This window comes from Phallusia mammillata, chromosome 7 (genome assembly GCF_965637545.1).
Source record: "Phallusia mammillata chromosome 7, kaPhaMamm4.hap1.1, whole genome shotgun sequence".
Classification (NCBI taxonomy): Eukaryota; Metazoa; Chordata; class Ascidiacea; order Phlebobranchia; family Ascidiidae; genus Phallusia; species Phallusia mammillata.
This window is the reverse complement of record NC_137258.1, coordinates 17,244,828-17,269,800: the sequence shown is the minus strand read 5'-3', so window position 1 is coordinate 17,269,800 and position 24,973 is coordinate 17,244,828. Positions and strand designations below refer to the sequence as shown.

Below are 24,973 nucleotides of genomic sequence, written 5' to 3'. Positions count from 1 at the left end.
ATCGCCAAAAATGAAAGAACCTCATCACAGACTGACTTCATAATCGCACCAAACCACGATTTAACAAAAACATGTTAGAACCGTATGTATATATTTCCATAGAGTCACAGTGAAATGGCACAACACAATATAAAGTACTTTACTCTTTGCCGACAATATTGCAGTACGAAACAATGTAGTACGTGTAATGCACAAGGCTGTACTTGCAGTCTTTGCAAAATCCACTTTTCTGCTACCAACTTCTTTAAAATTGTTTCATATGGTTGAATCAGGTTAAATGATGGCACGGGACATTTGAAACAATTGTCATGCACTATAGAAAAGTTTAACAGCAAAAATATGTGCCATTGTCGAAACGACCAAACACCTCAATGTTAATAGTCCTCTTTGCTTTTCAATTTTCTATTGGCAACACAACATAAACATGCTCTATATAGGCTTATGAATAAAAAGTAATACAAAAAACCGTTTGCAGTGACATTTTCGCCATCTTTACACGATAAAATGTCTGTTGAATCACTTTGCTTCCATCACGTACGGTTTAACACTGATTTGAGGTCACCGAGTAACTATCAAGAGGTATGATGTCACGACACTTGTTCGTCACGGTTGTCAATCGACCCAAAAAGCAAATCCCGCTGTTCGTGAATTTGGTCGCTGTTTATACAACTGCTTGTGTAGAGTTGGGAAGAGGCGTCTTGGCCAGATTTCTGAATAAATAAATTGTTTAACTTAATATTTGTAAACCAAAAATCCAGCACATCAAAATGATTACAGTGGGGCAAAATTAAATGATCACTAGGTTTGGAAACGCGTACGCTGTATTCGTCACTAAATTGTATGAAAATAAAATAAAATAAATGAAAGTTTCGTTTAAAACAACCATCAATGTCCTTGGTTCTGTTCCAAAGACTGGCCCCTACAAACATTTAGGCAGGATTAACCAACCTTTATATGCAATGGTTGACTAAAATTAAGGTATGTCAAATATATTCAATACTTAAACGCCACTGTAGGCGGCAAAATATATGAAATGCTATTTTAGCAATACTTGACCCACTTTCATGAGTTGTAGTTGTCTCTGGGCAAGATAATATGCAGCTCGTGGTTTTGGGGATTGCAGCAAATCAACATCAATCTTTGCAGTTTCGCCCAAAGGCTGTGGGCGGTCTGTGTATAACAAAAAAAGATCTCGCTTTTGCTTGTAAAATTTCTGCGTATCTGCTTTTGCTTCAACAAAATTAAGTACAATTGGTTAAGATTCGAATTTCTTAGTACAATACTGTTTATATGTTTTAATAATTTTTGGAATGTTATGTATAACAAGCACTTGTTTGGTCTTTCTCGCAGATGCTGCTTTGCGTAAATTAAGGTTGTTTTGTCGTTTGAAAATTTCTTTTTGAAACGGTGTATGATACCTGACTCAGTGTCAATGTTGCTGCAACTTTTTCCGTCTGGTGGCGTAGTGAGTCGACACTTGGTGGAGACGACGAGTTTTCGAGAACGACTTTCTGCAAAATAGGCAACACAACGTAAACTTACTCGGTCAAGTCAACATTGACTGTTGCAACAATCCTATTGTAATGTGTGAATTAACCAGGCACGAAAGATTTATTTAACTTGCTTTATGACTGTTTAAATAAACCGAAGTTGTGTTGAACAATATAACATTCCTGATGAAGGCGGCTCGTATGGGACGTCGTCGAGAGGTTATTTCACCAATAAAAAAAGTGTAACAATTTGAGCAGCTCATTGAAATGTTGCGAGTAAAATCGGCAAATTATCAGACACCGTACAGCTATATAAGTTCAAAGTAAATTGTTATCAACCACATGAAAGTATCGACGTCGCTTGTCAGACGCGACTTCGCCGATAAACACTTGACAAATACCACATCTAACGCAACAACAAATAGAAGGAGATCGGCCATGGCTAGAAATAACTTTTGTGTGGTGATAGACGAAATGTAGCCAGCCTCTTAAACCTGACAGCACACAACTGAGCATAAGATGCGTTTTCAAAGCTGGTTTTCAAACAAGGTTCATGTAGTTAGTGTTGGCAAAACGTTCCATACGTAGGCAAACTGGCACTCTTTTCTTACTGGCAAACTTACACACACACATAAATAAGTTAATGTCTTGACCTGCTACGCTAGTGATTATTAAACTGCGTGCCTGGGCACTCTAGTAGTTCCAAGTACGTCGCGAAAAATACGCTATTTTAAAGTTTAAACATTGGTGTTTTAGGACGAAATGCAGGCGTACATGACAACGTTTCAAAGCTCACATTTTTCATATTGACCAGTGGCCACAAAAGGTAACCTTTCGTTCAACAACTTTGTTATGTTGGCCTGGGGCTTTATGCGTGAAAACAATATGCACTTTCTCCAGATTAATTTTCATGTAAGGGCTCCATACATTTAATTTTACACAAACACTTATTGTGGTGTAAATTAGCCCAACACAACGACGTACCTTTATAACGTTTGCACCGGTAGCGTGCGATGACGAAACATAGAATGAAGATAATCACCACGCAACCACCGATGGCGCTAACGAGCACAGGGTTTTTCACAATCGAATTGGACCAGGTTTCGTCTTGAGGTTGGGGTAGGGGTGCGGTTGTTACATCCTGATTTGCAATGATTGGATATGTCAGCAAACTCGACCGTGCTGAAAAAAAAATACAAAAATGAAACATTTTGGGAATAAAACATTAGGAATAATTACAAACAAAAAAATAAATTTTTACCTCCTAAAAAATTGTAAGGTTACTTTTTAAAATTGTTGCCACCTATGAATAGTTAACACTGACACAATAGTTTTCAAATAATTGGTTATGCACACATACGAAAAACAATAAACGCTCGTTTTGAATTTTTGTTACATTGCCAACAAAAAAGACGCGAACAAACAAAGTTGTGTAAACCACGTTCAAAAAGTATCAGAATTAAATCAAAAACGTATAACTTTAAACAAGCCTTAAAAGGCATGGGCGTCAGAGGCCAAAGCACTTAACGTGTTGCATGCATTTCGATGACAATACCACATTAAGTTCGTTAAGTACAGCCAATATAACAAACCACAAAATGTCTTGCAGCTTTGCGGTAAGGTAACGTTGACCACACACGTTGTAACACACAATTATTTCCAAAGGCTGATTACATTTAACAAAAAACAAAATACAGTTTGGTATATAAACGTAGTAATTTACGATTTATGCCCCTAAAGCATGCAGATTTTTGAGAAACGTGTTGCCTGTTATTAATTCTGTGACTTAAACTCAATAGCGTTTTAGCTCCAACTTTAAGCGCCGTAGATTACGCGAGTCTGTTTCCATTTTCTAACATTGGTCTTTAATCCAAACCCTATTAACTAAAAAGTGAACTTCTGTCGTGATGAGAAAAAGTCAACTCGACTTTTTAACTGCCCCGGTTGTAACGTTTACAAAAAAAAACATGTTTCATTCCAAGCAAAATCTAGACTTCGCAGAATATCCGTAACTTCACTGCTATGTGAGAATACCACGATAAACAGCCACGCAGTAAAAAGTAGCAGCACTGCTTACCTATGCTCTTATAGGACAAGACAAACCCACAGGAATCGATGGAAGTGGCTTCTGGGGTGAGTAGGTATCTTACAGTTGCTAGGTGGGAATCTGTCGTTATGGTTTGGTTTACAAATGAAACAGTCACAGTTCCTCGAGCTTCGGAAATCGTCACCGCTTCACCATAGAAGGTTTGAAAGTCGGTGACGCGGAACCGGATCACGTGATCAGGTGACGTAAAAACGTTCCAAACCTAAAATCAACAGGTTGTCAAAAATAAACTTATCTTTATGACGTCGTGGGTTTCTGGCGTCATAGCACTGTTGCAACTTTCATGGCAACAAATAACATGTTTCAAACTGTAGGATATTTCAATTAATTTTGTTTAACTCAATTGTAATTCTGTTTTATTTTCAGCTTGGTCTTTGCCAAAGTTAATTTAGGGTCAACTACGTCATCGCTTTGCTTAAAAACTGGCTCATAAAAAAGGAAGACTTCGCGATCGCTAGAAGCAGAACTTACTATTTCTTTGTGGCCGCTGCATTGGCCTGATAGCGGAGATGCAAAGGAGAATTCCGAGTTTTCCGCATGTACAAAGCAACCGCAAGTACATACAGTGGTGGTCGTGTTGTCTTGTGGAGGTTGAGAACAGAAATCGTCTGCTGTGTGATCTGGCTGAAACTGCCGTTCGACTTGGACATCTGCCATAAAATATGGATATTGTTTTATGTTGTGACATGGAATTTCTCCACTTAACATCGGTCTTTCTGTACTATTTAATTGCGACCTTGTGAAATCAGGAAAAAGCTATACGCCAAGGTTTAAAGTATTGATTTTTTTTAAGTTACGGCTTTTTTGAGGATTTTAATAGTGTTTAGTGTTTTCTTTGTTGACAAAACAATTTCTTTGTTAAGTGCGAAGTTTTTTGAAATAGAATTTTCTATATTTGGCGGAAAATTGTTGACAAGTTACCTCCATATCCAGTACTTGATCCGTTTCCACCGCAAATGCGACCGGATCCAAATGGTTCAGGATTGTCACAACTTCGCATTCGTTTCCACATCGCATGTGGACAGGGTCGCTGGCACTTCGACCAATCGCTCCACCGGCTCCAGGCTCCGTTAATGTTAAACGCTGCCACAACATTAACGTATCATGTACAGGTACAAGCATTTAAATCTTCACACAACGATAAGTTCAAAATGTGACCTAAAAATAAGAATGATTTAGTTTTTGGAAATACTTTATCGCTTTGTGACGTCATGCATAGTACTCAATGACGTCACTCAGTCGCAATGACGTTATTAATAAGTTGTTGTTTATCCAACTTTTAAAGACTCATTTTTTTTTGTTTTTTACAAGTACAAACCAGTCGTGGAGCTTCCTCTCATCGGACGGCAAGCAGTCTTGGTGATCACACCGGATGAGAGGTAATGAAAACACACGCCTGATGTGTTGGCGCGTTGGAGCAGCGAGCGACAGGAAAACGTGACCTGATCTATAAAAATGTTAACGCATAATCAGCGGAAAATTTGTTGTCAACTGCATAAGAGTAGGGAGAAATCCACACAAAGTGGAATAACAGTCGCAAATACTAGTAAACCTTGACACTAAATACTCGTTTAATTCTTATCTCGAGGAGTAAAAAACGTCTAGAGTAAATTTTATCAAACAACGGTTATTGGATTAACGCGGATTTTATGATCGCTTTTTACACTTTAATTTACACTGTAAGTCGATGTGTTAAACCCTCTTTTAATTCACAATCTTTTACAAACACTAGAAAAAATACCAGCACTTGGACAGGTAAAACAAATACTTTTACGACTTTTAACAATACGGTTGTAAAACCAACTTGAAAAACAGTTTTTAAAGTAACTGACTGAAGACGTTTTTTTACCTTTTCGTCCGATCCGCCTTCTGGCTAAAAACATTTCAGTTCCGTTATCCAGTGGAGCGACAGCAATAATCGCATCTTGTTCCCGAATACACGCCGGACGTCGAATCCTTACTTCAATGGCTTGGTCTAAAACAACAGCAAAAGTAGAAAAGCATTGAAATGTAAACTACGATGAAAAACTAATCATTACCGGAATCAACCCTGAATCCCTTATGCCAGTGGTTCTTAACCAGGGGTACGTGTACCCCTTGGGGGTACGAAGCATCAAAGCAAGGAGTACGACATGCAGGGTGAAATTTTATGCTATTTAGGCATATTTGTGAAGCATGTGTAACAAGTTACTTTGTTATATATCTAGAACGGGTTAGTTTTGTCCTACTTACAATACTGTTTTCATGCATGCATTCAACACCCAAGTTATAAATACACTAAGTTTCATTCCTATTATTACAATTCTATTTACATCCGTCGGCCATTGTAGACAGGGGGTACGAGAAAATTTTATGAAAGCTCAAAGGGTACGAGCGCAAAAAAAGGTTAAAAAACACTGCCTTATGCAGACCAGCAATCACGACAAACTTATACAGAAATCACATACACTAGTCATATTATACAGGCGTTTATCGAATCAAGCAACTTACAGTAGGTGATGGGCTGAACATGTTGGAAAACATTTAAAAAATGCGATGTAATAGCTAGGGTTGTGGAATCGCACTTTGTAAGGTGGAGTCGGAGTCGTTTTTTTAACTTTGTAGAGTCGAAGTATAGCGATGTTTAAGTGACTCCAACCTTCGCAAATTTATTGAATAGCAGGAATAAATTATGCAGGAGCGAAACAAAGGCTTTGTTTTAGTTAAGAGTTGGAGTAGGTTTACTCAAAGTTAGTGGATTCTGAGTTTTTTGAACCAAGTCCACTACCCCCTTCAGTGTATGCTGTTGTGGCCTTTCAAAGTAACAACAATGTCGAGATATCATCACTTTTTTCAAGTCTAGTGTTCCGAAACCTGTATATCAGGGGTCGGCAACCTTTTAGGCAACGCGTGCCAATTTACTTGCTGTTTCCATGTATCAATGACCTCGCGTGCCAACCTTTTTCTAAATAATAGTGGTTCGTGCCAGCAGATATCAATAATAAAGAGAAAGCAGAGTATTTTGTGCATGTAAGGCTGAATTTTAAGACAATGTCATGAGAAAAAACTGTAAACAAGCAGTGTAACAGATTAAATTGTTACTTCAATATTAACACGCAAATCGGTTGGCGTGCCATGAAAAACCACCTAGCGTACCAACCTTGGCACGCGTACCAGGGGTTGCCGACCCCTGCTGTATATTATATGGGAAGTTCTGTAACTTTTTACCTTTTTCATCGGTGCAATCAATTTGATTTTTGTCCAGTTCTAAATCGTATTCTGTACTCCAATCAACTTTCATAATTCCACTTTCAGCAACTTTTACGGTCTCATTCTTGTTGCTGATGACCAGTGAAACACTGTAGTGACCCGGACGAGAGAAAGTCTGGCAAGTAAATATGGAAGATTTGGGCGGGAAACTGGATTCCAGGACTGTAGAATCTGCAACAATGCATAGAATTTAGATTTGACTTAAATGTAGAAGGTACAGAAAAGCACAGACACAAACAAACAACCCTAATGAACATTCGATTAAACACAACATAGTTTAGTCGAATTACAAACGGTTGGATGCAGTTTGCAAATTGGTACAAAGAATAATATAAGTGGATCCAACAACAAAAATATGAACAAAAAGGAATATACAAACAAGTATTCCCTTTTTTGTTTATAGTTTTTCATTTTCAATTGTATATTTAGGTTTGATTATACAACAATTAACTAGAATAGTGGTTTTCCTATATATTGCCGGGTTATATATACTATCATATTTAATGATGTATCACATATTTCATTTACTATATTTATAATGGATATATATTTGGCACCAACATTTCATTGGGTCCCTATCTTTTTCCTGGCACTTTATAACATAATTGTTTCTGCAAGCATAATCTAATGGGTCCCCTCACATATGCATATGCGATTTGGTAACAGTAAAAATAGGACACAATCACTGTTAGATATTTACCAATTTACTATACACATTATTTGATCTACACATATGATTGTTTTTGCAAGCAAAAACGAATGGGTCCCCACACGCACGTTTGTGCGGATTTATGGTAAACAAACATCCTGGTTATTTTTAGATTCTTAAGGACAAGCTTAACCAACTTTAGCCTTAACCCAAAAAGGTTTGTCCGTATTGTTTTTGCATCATTATTGTCATATACAAAAAAAACAGTAAATAGGAACAGAAAAACTACTTTCAATTTATTCTCATGCTTTGACCTTGATATTGTCATTCAAGGTCAGTTTTGAAACACAATTTTCCAAAACTTAAAATGTGCTTGATAACTTATTAAAAAGACATAGCATAGCTGCGCAAAAACAGTTGATTTCTAATCACCGACACGTCTGCCTCATAAAACGTCGGTCCGGACGTCAAGCTGAGCACTCCCGCTGCATTCACCCGCCTTAATCGTAAACAAGTGAATTACTCCCTTGAGAGTTGAGACTTCTATCTGACTGAGGAAATGGTCACGTAACGAACGTGTCATGCGTGAAGCAGAGGCATTTTTTTCTATGCGCCACTATGGTCAATCACTCCCATTGCGTCAGCTGTGCACTGAGCGACAGGCAAATACGGTCATGACGTCATACGCATCGCCTGTCCGTGCCGTGACCCCGCAGCGTTAACGTTTACAGCGCAATATCACTAACACCGTATCATCTTAATTCCAACCAATGAGAAAATGGTCAAGTGACGGCTGCATTCATGCGTGAAGCATAGGCATTTTTTCCATGTGCCACTATCGTTAATCACTCCCATTGCGTCAGCTGTGCACTGAGCGTCAGCTGTGCACTAAGTCCTGTATTTCTGGCCTCAATAACATGTGAACAAACAAACAAATATTTGGGGGTAAAGGGGTGAAAATGGATATATACAACTTCAAGTTACAAAATAGTTTAAAATAGGCTGCAATGTACCAATCAAAACGTATGAAACTCCAGAAACATCTGCTTTAGCAAGTATAGCCATTTTAAAAATTTCACGTTTTGGGGGGCTGTGGGTGAACCGAGGGGTCAAACGGGGTCAAAATTCACATGGACCATCTTTTGACCAATATCTATAATAAGTGTAAATTTGAAAGAGTTTGAACCATTCTTTCTTGACCAAAACGTGGGAACAAATCTGCGTTAAAAAATCACGTTTTGGGGGACTGTGGATGAACTGAGGGATCAAATGGGGTCAAAATTCAGATGGACCATCTTTAGACCAATATCTATAATGTGTGTAAATATAAAAGGGTTGAACCATTCTTTCTTGACCAAAACGTGGGAACAAATCCGCGTTAGAAAAAAAAAGAAAAAAATATAGACAAAAACAATATGTGTCCCCTTCAGGGAAGGGGACCCATAATTAACCGCTTTCATATATGTATTGTGGCATTACGTGTACAGTAAACAGTAAACCACAACAAAAACAGTCGTTATCTTAAGCGAGTACCAACTGGGTTAATATCAGATATTATGTAAAGACAAAATTGCGCTTGTACCTGCTGTGTTGTGGTTGGTCATCACAAGCTGAGTTTTGTATTGACCCACGATTGTCGACTGACATATGTGACCAGAAGTGACGACAGTTGCCTGTTAAAATAAGTTATTCCAAAATAAATACAAAAAGGCTGCAATTTTTCACAATCATGTAGACTGGAAAAGTAAATCGGTTTTGACATTAACATTCGACAATAAAGTGATTGAACATACCTGAACGTCTGTGGTTTGAACCTTGTGAAAGCTTTTTAAGTTTAGTTCGATGCTTGGATACCTCGTTGCTGTGACGTTGACCATTGTGACGTAAATTGAAATATCTGTGACGTAAATTTTAAAATGATATTTATTACAAACGAGAAATTTAACACTGTACGAAATTTGTGCGGTTATATACATTTTCGCACGTTGAAAAAACATATTGAATAATGGATATGGCATTAAGTTTATTTGCATTATATTTCAATAGCGTGTTTGCGAAGCCATTAACTCACGATGTGGCTTTAAATTTATTTCGCAAGCCCAAACCACATTTCAAGTGCACTCTTGAATAAGAATCCTTAAATTATACCAATATATCCAGGCCCAGCACTGGCTACCCATACAATTTCACTTAAAACCAGGCAATGCATACAGCCTGCAATCATGGCATTCTTGTGGCTACGTTTGTTTTGTTCTTAGCGTCGAAAATTGACTGTTACACGTTAGTGGAGAAAATGGACCCTGTGTATTGATATACGCTCTGCGAGAGGCCCAAGCGAGGCCTAAGGTTCCATGGTATATAATGAGCAAATGCGATGGTTGATCAATAACCAAGATAGCACACGATCTGTGACCGCCCAATGCTGATAAGCACCAAGGTGAATACACACTCTGGACCATTAGAGGGTATTTTCAAGCGAAGAGGGTAAATACGCAATTTATACGCTTTCTATTTTCGGATAAAAAATGTTCACTGCACCTATAAATAAAATGTTTTGCTAGATTCCATTTATTGCCAGATTTGCGTTATTTACTGTCGCAGTTATTTAGTTTCCAGCTCAAAGGTATGCGTTTATAGTACACTGCACTACAGTATGCGTTTAGCATGGAACTTATTAGGCCAATAATTTGCCATATGTATTCCATTTCGACGATCTAATGTTTTTTTGGTAGTATCCTGCCAATAAGACAAGTTTATTCATTGTTTATTTTGAAAATGTACCTTATTATTAGTATTGCCACAAAATAGTCATTACAAATTTACTCAAAAGCTTTTCATGTTGTTACTGCAAAAATCTATTTCAACAAGACTCAAAAAAGCGTGATTGTATGAAATCATTATTCTAGCTATTGACGCGTCGTGTACGCTACAGGCGACAATTTACAATCAACTGACAAATCTTGGTCTATTCTCCCGTCTGCAGTATGTTGGACTCACCCGATGAATTAGTCAGCGTGACTCTGTACTCCCCTAGTCTCCAAAAATATCCACAGTCAAAGGCCAAGGCGACCGTTTTCTGCCGAAACAAAGTTAGGTAATCGTTATGCATGTTTAAAAGATGGATTATATCAGTTGGGTTCCGTTTTATTTGGTTTCAAATGTAGTTTTTCAATGACAATTTCAATGAAATATTTAAAGCTTGATGGTATGTTTGGAAATAGTATTGCCTTTTTACTTACACTAAGCATTGTTCACAACTTTTTGGAAAAAGAAACCACGAATCGATTTTAACCATGTAAACAAAAGGCATTTCTGACTAGTAAATTGATAATGCTATATTATATTAAATTTACACGAGTGACCCAAAATATACCATGTCCTACTTCTGTCACTTCACCAATAAAGTGATAATAAATACCACATTTGCCGACATAAGGAATTCACCCCTGATGCGTCTACAAACAGATACCGTACACATTGTGTCTAATAAATAACCCACATACACTTCAATACACATGTTAAGTTACCAACCTGTCCACTTCGTGTAATAATTTGCGCTGTAAGAGGAAAGGTGTCGTATTCATATTGCAGAACAACAACCGAACCCTCACTGGCTCCGGTTACTGTCACTGCGAGGTCATCAGCCAAAGCCGTAAATGGTTTTGATGTCGTCACTTTTATTTCTGGTCGATCAGAAACTAGAAGACGTTGTAAACGGAAAACGTCAAACTTTGTTTTTTAAATGTCAATCTCACTTCAAAGTAAAAGATATTCAAAACAAATATTTTCAAAATCGTGATCAAAGCATGGGCCTCTAGGTCATGTTTTTACCAAGGTAGACGTAGCCACTAGCTTACTTACTCATTTAGTCTACATCAGGGGTGGCCAACCTTCTACATACCATTCGCCAACTTTTTAACATACTGCGTTGGATGCGCCATAAATGTCTCGTAACCCCACCTTCTATGACTACTTTTTGTATATAGAGAGAAAGAGAAAGAAACAACTTTTGCATGAGAAGGATAGTAATACGAAATAAGAACTAATATATACATATACATATAGTTAATAGGGCTGGCTTACTTTATTTATTTATTAGTTTAATAATTTGATTTTCATGATTATCAAAAGAAGGCAATGCGCCCTTTCTAATCATGCAATGCATCCGAGTTTTTAATTAATTCATTAATTTGCATGATCAAATTCTGCAGCATATTTTTGCATTTTGCTCTAAAAAATGCGTTTCTTGTTGCTATTTGGAAGCAGAAACAAAATGTTTGTCTAGTATGTTCTGCTTAGTAAATGTTATAGTAAAAAACATGGTAAAAAAAGCAAGGTAAAAAACATTTTTTAAGATGGTTTGCGATTTTCTTGTAAGATCGAACAGTGTTGAAGCTGATGACTAACATACAATTATATATTTGCGGCTACACGGCATTTTTACACACAATCATGATGAAATGTACACAATTAAAGCCAAATATAATTTAGGAACAACATCAAAAACACGTCATTTTTGTCAAACATTACCAAACGCTAAATACAACATTATCTATTTTTGATGTCAACATTATCGTAATATTTACAGTAAACAGCGCAAAGTGCAGTATAATGGTGGAGTGTTACCCAAATGTTATCAACAATTAGACAAAAAATGCTCAAACTGAAAGGTAGAAGCCCGTTTTTTTTTAGTTGTAAAAACGCATGGATAGTTCGTCTTCCAACTCTAATGTCACAAAACTTGGAATCTCAATGTTTGCATTGGCGGGGTGAAATTGTGGTCAAACAGATGCCAGCGCCTTCTACTTAAGTATCAGTTAAGGAGGTCGTGGGTGGCTGAACAAAGAAAACCAAAACGGCGGGGTTTTGGGTGCATATTAGGCGCCTATAGGACCACAACACAGAAACTCTGTTGATTTTGTTCAGTAGGCGTAGAATTAATAATAGTGTTATCACAGTATGACATCTGAAAGCTGAATGGGCGAGCGATTTCGGGGACAGATAACGGTCACTGCGCCGCATGGTGCTTACCTGAACGGTGAACAAACAGAAGAACATGAAAACCGATGATAAAGCTCCGGAGACGCATAGTTTGTGATGGCGACTGATAGCTTTTTGTCCAACAAAAGATAGTTCTTCAGAGTGGCGTCGATATTTTCTGACGCAGGGCCCAAAGCATCACATCACTGTCTCAGACAATGTTTTTTACGAGTTTGACCTCAAATTTTAATGTGACTGATAGTCTGCACTTCAACTGCAAATGAAATCATCAACAAGATGTAAGATATGATTACGAGTCAAGTGTTCGGACACGTTCTTCCACTTGAACATCCAACGACATAACACTTCTTAAATAAGTCCTTACATTCTCATAAACTGGTTACATATCACAAACTAAACTATGTTAGGACGGAGTACACGCAATTTTGCCCAAAATTGAAAAGTAACTAAAACCCGATTTATTGCCTTTGTATCCACATTCACAGCATTCCAAACAACATTTTAGCTTAAGGTTTTAATAATAACACCACTAAGGCGCCTGGGCTGGTTTGTGTTAAGATTACCTTGTGTTAAACTACACTACAACGGTTCTGCGCTGCCGCTAACGTATACGTGTGCCTTTGTTCCAGCAAAGTGAAGTGTTTTGGGACAGGGAGAAAATAAACAAGCGGCTTTGTTACGACACAGAAAAGTTTTAAACGGACAATTCGTTACTGGCGGGAACAGATGTCTAACTAAAACCGTTTTTCAAGTTTTCGTGTTTGAAAAACGAAAGTAATGCACAAATTTTGTAACTGAAGGGCTCAATATTTTTATGACATAATATAGAATGTAATGCATTATAAATTTCTGGCCGTGACTTTATGAAATTTTTATGAATGCTGTCTGTGTCAACGGTCGTATACGTCGCTTTTTAAAACCGTTAATAAAATCTGCAAACAGTAAGTTCTTTAACAGGCGTGACCAGCAACAATAAAAGCATTCAAAATGTATCGGAGACAACTGTAAAATCTTGTAACCTGAAACAGGCCCCGAAGCCAAGTCGCTAAATACCTACATTGCGAAAGTATCCGCCTAATATTAGCATCTGCTGCAGCTAAATAGGTTTGTCTTCTTCTGTACTTTTACATTAGGCACATAATTTAAACCAAAACATCCGTGACCTACTTTTATTAAACTGTTCAACGGTCACACATTATTACTGATCGTCGATTGTGACGCACTCGTAAAACAACATTTTTTTATTTTGTTTTACAACCACCCCTGCAGGGCGGATGCAAACAGTTAGAAATTACTGATATCTTAACAACCCTTAAAGCAGAAGTGTGAATGCCTTGAATTATTGACTTCAGCAGCAACAGTTAACTGACACTGAACTGTCATTGCGTGTTGTTTGCCTTGTTGTTTAATGACCAGAGACGCTGTTCAAATATGGCAGTTGCCTTTAATATAAACCGCCCACGTTTGTATGAACAAATACGCTTAAAAGAATGATGTATGTCTGCGAAGATGGACATACGCGTCTACTGTTAACTCAGCTCATCTCTTGAAAAGATGCTGTTGATTTAGCTTGTTAGCCTAACAATTATATTCCAAATTTAAGCAACTCCAACAGATTTATACTTATTTGTCAAGTTGTTATTCTTGCAAACTACTTCAGTGAACTATCTCAAACCTGGCAACTTTTCTCGTAAATTGTGTAACCACCTGTAGTTTCACAATAAGGTACAGAAGATAATAAATGCAGTTTAAACTTGTGCTATGCAAAGAACAAGGGTCCTGAATCTTGTCCTATTTAATTACAGCTGCTGGCACATAACGCCTGTAATGTTGTTTCAGGCAGTAAGTGATTTGCTAATAAATTCCTGTCTTGACAGCTGAAAGCTCTCTAGCGCTACCTCGCGTTTATGCTTGTTTTCAATCCAAAGTATGGTTACATGGTAATATTTTTATTTCGATTTTTTACACGACCATTTGCATGTTTTAATTCCAATTAGTCTACTCGGTCTAATAAGTTTTAACTTTTTTTTAAATTTGCTGTTTGGCGATTTCATTTTTGTTTGATGTAATAAATACAACTGGTATTGAGCAATGTACAATATAATTCGTAAAAGCACAATGAAGTCCAACCAATTCCAATGTAACAGCATTATAAACATGGATACTTAAAATCGCGTACAGGTATTACAACCAACACAAAGCAAAAGTACTACAAATGCAATTGAAGACATTTTGGAAAACGCATTAAAATTGGAATTAATGCACTAATTTAAAGATGACATCAAAACAAAATTACAAAAAACAACAACATATAGGCACCAAAAGGTAAAAGGTTATTTTAAACATTTAAATGATGTTTATTTGACCTAGACACAGTTTTCAACTCAAAAGGATTAGTAACGTAATACTCAAGAATTTTTTTGCAAAACAACTAAACGCTTTAATTGTACATATCGGGGACTGCGAATGCTATAGATAAGGCAGCATTACATCTAATTCTACAAAATGGTTAGTTACAGACATAAACAGTTCAGCAGTAAAAAAGTTTGAATGCTAACAACTACTTGCACAGTATATTGCAGTCTATACATATCACTACAGCTCTTTACTGTCATCTAGCGGTTTACTTTTTTGCCTTTTTTACGTTAGTCTCGAATTTCCCACGGAAATTGCCAGCTGGGGAGTAGTTTGCTACGGCATATGTAGTTCCGTGTCCATCAGAAGCAACACCAACACCTATTTCTTTGCTTTCCTCCCATACGACTTGAGTAAAATGGCCTGTGACCATACCGGTATTTAAGAATTTGAATTATTTTAAGGTTAAGAATGTTAAAAATAAGAGCAAGAAATCAGTTATATAAACCTAGGACAGATGTCACTGATGCTACAAAAGCGGATAGGCCTTTAAAAGCTCTGTAATTATAAGTTATTCAACTGATACTGACCACAGATTTCTAACGACGGTTGAATAATAAAAAATACTACTGTTTGTGTCTCTAGAAAGGCACTGTTTTTAGTAAATTAAATCAGAACAAACGCTTATTTTAAATAAAAAAAGATTTTGAAAGTATATTAAACCAAATGGAAAACAAGACTTATGATAAAGGCGTTGGAAACCTCTGCTTACGACGACCTGAATTTTAATTTCAGTTGCCGTTTCCAAATGTCCGATTTATACGATATGGTCCATAAAATTGCCTACATTAAATTTTACGTTTTTGTTTGCATTCAATAAACACCTGTGTTTTGGCCGAATCCTGGTTTGTTAAAGTTGTAGTTCTTAATCTCGTCATACCACATATCGCATATTTCATCACCTGAATAAAGATTTTTGCTTATAATTTGTAAAATAAAATTGGTTTAAATATATTTGATAGCAAAACCTGTCCATATTTAGCAAATTCTTGTACAAATGCGACTTATGGGGTTAGCGTGTATTTTAAATATTCATGTTTATGTTCAACTCCTGCTGTTTTAAGTGCAGTAAAAAGTTTAGCCGTTCCAAAAACTGCTTAAACGCATAATTTAGTTTAACTTTTTTGCGTTTGTTGTTTCTTCTCTGTGCGCTAAAGTTCGTAGACTTGCCTCTAAACTTTCTTTTGTCGGACGAATATTTGTAAGCCACGTTCTCTCCAAGGTCAGTCTCGTTGCTATGTGCGAGACGGCGCGTTTTCAACAGATGTTCCGCCCACTTCTGCGCTTTTTCGTGTAGAGAAGAGCTTCTTTTTAAGCTGAATACACAAAAATTCAAGCTAACTGTCTATTGGTATCCAGTAGACCGGCTAAAATGTTGGCGGGTCCGACATGGAATCCAAACTCGAAAGGACAAGCCCGAATTCCCGCCCGAATCCGATATTTATTAAAACAAGGCCCGGACGTGGCCTGAAAGTTGGTAAAATTATAATCGAAATGAGCCCGAGTGTGTAGGATCACAAAGACAGACACTTATATGACGGCACAAAATGATACTTACTTGGGAACACCGTGTTTTGATCTAAACTCGTTATGTCGCTTGATGCATTCTTCTTCAAATTTCTTGATATCACTTCTGCTCATCTTTTGCTCTCCTTTATCGCCGCCTTTAATCTCCAACTTGCCCATGTCGCTGTCCATTTTGCTTGCTCCATCTGTTATGTATTTAGGTATTGGTACTAGTTCACGAAATAATACTAACTGCAGCAAAAACTACATAGGCTATATCTAATGCTTCCTGTCTCAAATGTTTTGACTAACGTGATACATTGCCTCCAGAGTAGTGATAGCAGTATATAGATGCAACGTTTTATGGGAATCAATTGAAATGTCTTTTTCAGATACAAATCAGCTGTTACGATTGTCGTATCATTTTCAAGGTTTTTAAAATGTTTAAACACAGCTGTTTTTCTAAGTAGCTTGATTTTTGTTTGTCGTAATTTTACAAATTGCTTAATGTCGATTTCGTTTATAATTTGTTACCACTGTAACAAAAGTTATATGGTGCGGCCCTCGAGTTAGCTTAAAGTTCTTGTTTAATTTTTAACAAAAAGATTTCACTACAAACTTTAGTCAAAATGCAAAATTTGCTTTACCTAAAGCATCTGATTAACAACGTTTCTGATCAAATTCACACCTAACAAGTTATAAAGCATTGCATCGACTCCATGCCATTGCATTTAGTCTTCAAATGCAGTGGGACATTTCTGTCGGTGCAGAATAATAACGAAGCGTAATTGCCTTTGGGAAGCTATCACAACCGGCCTGTTTAATCCCTAAGGACAATATTAAGACGAATGACACCACTGACGTTAAAAACCGATTAGTGGCTTACTGGAAGGTTCACATTTCATAACAATTACTTGTGGTTGTGGCTAACCAACAATGACCGCAAGTAATTTGTTTTTCCTATCTTTTTGTAAAAGATGTTTGTAGTCTGCCTCCAAAATTGCACAAATGGTCAGGTTTTTTTTAATAAATGGTTTGTATAAATAAAGTTGTTGCTAGTTAAATCTTGGTGTGTCCGATCTGAGTTGTAATTCAGCCGGGCTTTTTGGGCCAGTTTTGGGTTCATGTTAAGGTTCATTCTGTATGCGTAATTTTTTTAATATAAATTACCTAGATAAGTAGTTGCTGGACTTAACCTAATGCCAAACAGCCCCAAACCGTCCTATTTATGCCTGTCTATTGTTCATTGTGTATGTCTTTATTATAGACCTGTTAACCAACATTTTGGGCCTAAACAGGCTTCTCAAAAACAATTCGGGTTTGGGCCAGGCTTCGGACATATACTTTTGGGTTTGGGCTTAAATTTCAAACCCGCTCACAACTTTGGTGTCAATTGATTTCTTAACTAAAAAATCTGCCCATACATGCCTGTGGACAAACAGTCCTCGTCACACGTTGTTAATACAATCCCAAAATTATAATCAATAATCCAAAACTTTGTGCGGCGGTAAAAAATGCAACAATATAACACTCACCTCGCCCTGATGACGAATCTTTCAAATACTCAGTGCTAGTTTCCGTCTTAGTCTTTGTCGATTTCGATCCTCCTTTGGTGGTTGTTGTGATTGTGGTCTTGGTGATCTCGCGAACACGACGCCCTACACATTGTTACGCATACAACACATTGTTACGTCACTGTGATCATAATCCATAATGCACAAAGCAGGTTACATATAAGAAACAAAATCACCGATGACTTGGCATTAAATGATGCTTCAAAGAAAATTATGACGTCATTTTTATGACAAAATTTTCTGATATCTTTGTCAAGTGTAAGTTTTGTCGTCACCTTCTTTGTCGGTAAATTCGCGTGTTGCCGTTTTAACTTCAGTTTTGGTGCCATCTCTTTCATCGTCAGGTCCGTTATCGTGTCGTTTGACTAAAAAAACAATAAAAAATACGCTCTCATTAAATAAGAAACGTTGAGATGGCTAGTAGTCAGGCATAGATGCGAGATATAATATAAATGCACAATAGTACTCCCGTTTTATTGAGGATAAAATTCGCAGCTAAATTACCTGTTAGCTGAAGTGAGTTTTATATGTTAGCTAAAGTAATCAAAAGTGGTTATAGGGCATCAAGGAAATACACCACAAAACATTTTCTATGTCTTTAAATGTTCAGCCAAGTCGAATATACCATTTGATACTGTGTCTCCGCATAAAAAGATTAATATAACAACAGTACAACAATTTCAGCCTTGGTACATTATAAGCCTAAAAGCCCCTTCAGGTCAAAACTCATTTTGCACGGAATAATGTGGCATAGGAGACCAGTGAATTGGTCGATATTTTCTTTTGTACTCCAAGGACAAGAAACAGTGAAATCAACACGCATCTATTTTTAATCAAGTTAATTACCAATCCTCCTTGATCCCTCGTCATCAGAAGACGAAGAAGATGATGAAGAAGAGGAGGAATCTCTTCTTTTCAGTTTTCCAGTGTGAGCTTTCGACTTTCGAGCAACATTCTTTTCGAAGTATCCGGGATTGGAAATATTTCCCGCCGGTTCGTAATTGGCAACTACGTATGTTCCTTTGCGCCCTCTACCGATTCCGATTCCGACATATTTTGATGAATTCCAAACCACTTGTGTAAAGTGACCTACAACAGCGGTTTGTTCAAAATTTCTAACTCTTTTCTATAATACAGTAACAGCTGTAAGTTTGTGCCAAAACGCGATATTCAAATTGGTCTAAAAGTGCTAAAAAAATTGTCCCTCAAAATAGAGTTTTGCGCTTTGACACGTATTTTTCATAGCAACTTCGCTTAGGTTTGTTTTATTGATTACCAATATATGCTTCTTCTATTAGGCTAAGTTGGCATGGTTTTATAGTGCACAAACAATGTATACTGCGCTTAAACTGGTACCACTTGGCCACAGAGTTAACACATAAATTGTTTAATTTTGGTCTCATGCTGGTTTTCGGTGTTATACTAAGAGATCTATTTGCGTAGGTGAAATAATAAAAATAGAAAGAGCATTGTTGCCAATACAAAATCAACCCGAACCTTGACCACCGTTCGGCAAAGCGTTTTTGTGTACATAACCTATAGCCATACAAACCTGTTCCTGAGGTGAAGCCAGGAGAGCCAAAGTTATACTTCTTAATTTCATCATACCACATAGCAGTGATCTCGTCCGCTGCGAAACAAAATTACGAGTAAATATTTGCAATCAGCTATAGCACAGATAAGCAAGAAAAAAGAAAACAAGAAGTCGGAAACTTTGGTGCAAAGTTCATTATTATTAGCTACTAATTAGTGATTATATTTAAATGAAGTAAATACACTTAAAGATAAAAAGATAAAAAAAGATAAAAAAAATAAACGGTCAAATTTTATACAGACCGCAGTTTAAATGCGTTTACTGCGAAGTAAAACTTCCTGATATAAAGCTGAAATTGAATACTTGCAATTTGAGTTTAAATCAAAGATGCGCACTGACTAAATAGAGCTTTAAATTAATCAAACAACTTTGGTTAAAGCATGCCGAAAGTAATCAGGTATCGCTATTAAAATTTTCGTCCGATTTATATTCGATCATATACATTCGAATTTTCTTCGAATATCATTGACAAACCACTTGTAAGTAATGGGCGCATATACTGTACATGTATTTACGAAAAAGCATCGCATGAGCAATGATTTTTACATGCCGAGAAAGAAACATTATTGGGTTATAATACAATAAACTTCGGTCATGTACTATCAGTGTACCATGCAGAGGCCAAACAGTTTGCCACGGTTATGACACTGTTTGACTTTACGCCGTCTGCAAACATGTTTCCCCTGCTGTGTTTGCACTGTTTGGTCGAATTAGCTACTGGCAGTTTACCTGGCGCGTTTGATTGACAAGTGTATGCTTTACGTGGCAGACAACAATGAATTTATGATGTACAACGCATGCATTGCACACATGACCAAAGTCAATGCGTTTTATTGTCTACATTTAATGCGTCCGTCGTGGGTCGTCTAATGCAGCGCTTCCCAACCGGTGGGCCGCGGCCCACTGGTGGTCCGCGACGTTCTTTCTGGTGGGCCGCGAAGCTTTTCAAACTATACCATACCAATATAGAGGTTAAAAAAAGTTACACAGTTTGTGTGAAAGTACTTTCAAATTCAACCATTTTCCTCAAAAATATGATACGACTCACTATGAAAGCCGCATGTCGCATAGGATTTTACGTTAAACAAAGCTTTATTACACAAACAAACTGCGATTGTAGCGTCACAACAGTACTTGAACTAGTTGTAAAATCTTGATGCTGGAACTCTCTTTGTTGACTTTATTTGGTCTTTGTGTAGCTACAAAATGGATAGTTTTTTTTATTGTGGTTTTCTCGCAATATTATACGGTGGTCCGCCAAAAAAAAAATTTTTTTTTGAGTGGGCCACGAGCTGGAAAAGGTTGGGAAGCACTGGTCTAATGAACGTTGTTAAATACTGAAGGTTCGAACGCCACTGGCAAAATATGCAAGAAATAATTATGTTCGACCTTGAGGTGTGCTGTCAAACACACAAATCTGAAAGTTTGCAGTTCAAAAAGATGAACATAAATTCTTTGCGCCTTCAATGGCCCAGGCGTACTGTGATTTACAGTTCAAAAAGCGTTTGTTCATTACTTCTTTTTTGTTTAAGTGTCAAAATTAACAGCAACAAAGGGTACCGATATAACAAGTTTTCAACAAATAATGATGATGAAATATAGTGGAAATAAAACGGATTTGACTCGTTTTAGACTTAAATCTTTTTGCGGATGTTTACTTTAAAATCTTTGCCGTGTAAAAATTTTAGCCAATTTTCCATCTGATCGTTGATCATGCGAAAATAAACAAGCTCTGGTGCAGAAGGTTTTGCATCGGCAGCAACCATTTAAACAAATAAAAATAGCACAAAAATGAGCCAACCTGTTGGGTTCTCTTTGCTAGTCATCGCAACGTTTTCACCATAATCTCTTTTACCGGAGTGCTCAAGTTTATCCTTGGCTGCGAGACGCTCCGCCCATTGTTGCGCGTGTTTCGTGAGTTCACTTTTCTGTGTCAGAGGTGGAGCTCCATGGTTATCTCTATATTGGTTATGAACATGGATGCATTCCTTCTCAAACTTCTTCGGGTTCATTCTTGGTCTTGGGGGCGGCGTGTGGTTCTTTTTCGATCTAACGTAGTCTTCAAAATTGTCAACACTTAATTCGTCGTTCGATGCCGATTTGTAAAGTCTGGCTTTTCGTTCTTCGACACTAGGGGCTGTGGCAAGCTCTCTGCTTTCAGCGGTGAATACTTGAAACTCGGCGCCTTTGCGCTTAGTTTTTACTTTAGATTTTCTGCGTGAGGAAAAGATTCCACCCATTTTGACTAGTGGCACTTCACTGATGCGACTAAATTCGCAACTGAATCGGGCTACCTGGCCGCGTAAGCTTCTTATGCAAGGCTCGCCGATTGAAATAGGGCCAGAGGCGGAAGTCTACGTCGATTGGTCACGTGACTTGGCCATAGAATTTGCGATTTCTCGAACAGACACTGTTTACACCATGTTAACACGAGTGGCGCGCCCTGAACACCAATCCACATTCGCTTGGATAAGTATTCGAACTTGGTACGCGATGTAGGTGCCCTCACGTAAGACGATTCGAAAAATACAAAACCTCAACTGAAAGAGGTAGAAACGCGCTTTTCCTTTTTCCTTTTACCAATTCATAAATACGCATTTCAAAATGTACGTTTTTATAAACTGATGGAAAACAATGACTTTGCGTTTGTTGGGCTGGTTCGAACAAACCAACGGTATTTAGTATACAAGAGCCGGACTATTACATTGCGCTAAGACGGCTCCAACGTAGCGTTAAAGTGTTTTACGTTTAGTAAACTTTACCCCATTCAAATGCAAATATTTCATTTACATCTTAGTTGAAGTGTTTTATGGAGAGTACCCTACACAATTGAAAACTCGACTATGTAAAGAGTTTATATTTTCTCTACGCTAAAGCCGCAATTACGTGATTTAAACAAGCTGCCAAAGAACATGAGACCGACTAAAGGTAAACACAGTCAACGTTTTAAGCAGGGCCGCAATTGCCCTTTATGTGGACCGTATATACTCAAGTTTAAAAACACTTTGGAAACCAGGGGTGCACAACCGCCCGCAAATGTCTGCTTGTTTTGTTGAAAAATTACTGACGCAAAGAAATAGTTTTTTACATATCATATATGTATAACATCTAATGTCGAGGCCAATAAAACAGGTTGGTTTTTCACTTGATGCACAGATGGAGTTCAGTCTTACGATCAGTCTTTACTGTTTGTGACGTCATGATCTATATTGTGGTGCCCGTTTTTTTTCGCTTTGTTTGCACACAATAGGAATACAGAAAAGTCTGACGCATATGGCTTTTAGGCTGGTAGTTCTACTCTTTCCAACCCCATAAACTCTATTTAAAGCAGTTTTAAAATCCAAATATTTAGCAAAGGAGTATTTTAATATCCATGTTCACGGCCGCATGAACTCGTCTCTACGGCCGCATACGAAAGCAGTTTTTGCACCCCTGCTTAGAGATTAAATAATAGTCTCACGGCTATTGCAAAATTTTATGCTATTTAATAGATTTATTATCATCTAATGTTTATTTTAGTAAACCACAATTTAGTTTGAAAATTTTTCATTTCGAGGAAATGATTTCGGGTCAGTTTCGCAACGATGACTTTGTATACGTTTCCAACGTGACGCGTCGACAGATGGTCAATATACTGGAACTGATCAACCAACACCTGCAATGTTCGCTTCTGGCAAATCTTCTACGTCAGGGGTGGCCAAACTTTTTTACCAGAGGGCCAAATTTGCAACTGTCTTGCCACTGGAGGGCCGGATTAAATGTGATTTACGTAAAATTTGTCGTAACTGGTTGCCATCTTTATTAAAATATATATTATTGTAGTAGAATAACAATAAATAACACCATCTTGTTTACACTTGTATTTAATAAAAGGTTTATATATGTTCACAGTGGTAAATATGGTGCTTGGAAAAAAACCAGGCAAGGTGTTTGGCGGGCCGGATGAAACAGGACTGGGGGCCGGATGCGGCCCGCGGGTCGTAGTTTGGCCACCACTGTTCTACGGTCATACACGATTGCGACTGGTGATAAAAAAGCTAATTACCAGCAAAATAGGGCTTTCACGGAACAAAAAACGCCCGAAAACACTATATACAATGTCAGAAAAATGATACAGTAAATCTCGATTAATCCCGACCCGTTTAGACCAAAAATTTATCCAGATTAGGCAAAGGTCGGGATTAACCGATTTCGATTAGTTGTATACAACTAGCCTCACCACGGCTATAGCCTCACCACATTACAAATAATTTGTACCGCAATTGGGCAAAGATCTGACTTAACCGATTTCGGTTTACCCGAGGGTTGCTGTATATGTTATTCTAAAGTGCTTTCCACGTGCATAAGTAACCCAAGGTGTTCATTGCGTATCACTGTTGCCGACTGCTGTGTTGTAACAACATAAGTAGTACTAGTAGCTGCCTACAATCACGTTATAAGCTAACATTGCTGGTGAATGGCGGATTTCTTCAGGGGGTTCGCTATTTCATAGAAAACTGTCAGAGTCATGTTCAAGTTACCGTGTAGTTTCTATGCCAACACATATAGTCACAGTGGATAAAGTACAATATTACCTATCCAGAACACCAAATACGAACTCCTCAAGGAAACCAGAATCGGTTTCGGCGTTTTGAACACTACCCGTAACCCAAATTCGGTGTTTGCTTTCGATAGACACACAAAAACCTTTGTCAACAAACCAGTTGTAAAAAACCTTTACTTTCATATCTTCTGGATATCCAAAAATCTACATGCCCTAAAAATTCTTTTGTGGGTTCACCGTACTCCTGTTCTATGGACGTTACATCAAAGCTATGAAATGACAGAAAATTCAATGACGTTTTGTTGCGGTTAAATATTAACATACATTTACCATCAGTCGAGCTATAGGGTTCTGGACCAACCCAACGACAATACGGACGTAGTTTGTTAGCTCTTGTCTCAATTTGTGTCCATATGGCAAACACCAGGGCAGATAAATGACCTGTCGAAACCTGTCGAAGTCACGCAAGGCTGTCAAACAAAATCGTTTGGACACCGATAACGAGTTATGCCGACAATTTTACGACTTTTATTACTCGTTTTCGCACATTAGGCAAACTTATCAGAAGTGCAATGTATATTTTTTAAACTCGTTTTTAACCGAGCTGATACTAGCTAGGACCTTATTATATGTCCGGTCATGATCAAACGCTGTAGCTTCATCAAAAACAGCACTCACCAGCTTTCGTTTAAGCCTCATTGAAAACATAATTTAAATTATCAACTTCAGCACATTACAATTGTTATCAGAAGGTTTTCCATATTAGCACTTAGATTCTTTATATAACGTTGCCATCATAACAAACATGATTAGAATATTACAACGAATAAGTCAACATTCTTTAT

At 37.5% G+C, this 24,973-nt stretch overlaps 2 protein-coding genes across 2 annotated transcripts; both read right to left on the bottom strand.

Annotated features, from left to right (window-relative positions):
• Positions 1-72: 72 nt before the first annotated feature.
• Positions 73-12,786, bottom strand: LOC145237954 (uncharacterized). Its single transcript, XM_080100957.1, has 15 exons — positions 12,527-12,786; positions 11,027-11,193; positions 10,493-10,571; positions 9,289-9,392; positions 9,078-9,168; positions 6,805-7,017; positions 5,447-5,572; positions 4,916-5,044; positions 4,519-4,680; positions 4,069-4,247; positions 3,568-3,799; positions 2,475-2,672; positions 1,419-1,511; positions 1,061-1,170; positions 73-710 (listed from the first exon to the last, which is right to left on the bottom strand). Exons 1-15 carry the CDS (start codon positions 12,582-12,584, stop codon positions 588-590), a joined length of 2,064 nt encoding a protein of 687 aa, XP_079957083.1. The 5' UTR covers positions 12,585-12,786; the 3' UTR covers positions 73-587.
• Positions 12,787-14,433: 1,647 nt separating this feature from the next.
• On the bottom strand, positions 14,434-24,889 carry LOC145237955 (uncharacterized). The gene is made up of 9 exons (XM_080100958.1): positions 21,387-24,889; positions 19,544-19,621; positions 18,838-19,080; positions 18,267-18,356; positions 17,953-18,075; positions 16,470-16,623; positions 16,082-16,227; positions 15,736-15,813; positions 14,434-15,274 (listed from the first exon to the last, which is right to left on the bottom strand). The coding sequence occupies exons 1-9, from the start codon at positions 21,823-21,825 to the stop codon at positions 15,120-15,122; spliced, it is 1,506 nt and encodes a 501-aa protein (XP_079957084.1). The 5' UTR covers positions 21,826-24,889; the 3' UTR covers positions 14,434-15,119.
• Positions 24,890-24,973: the final 84 nt, after the last annotated feature.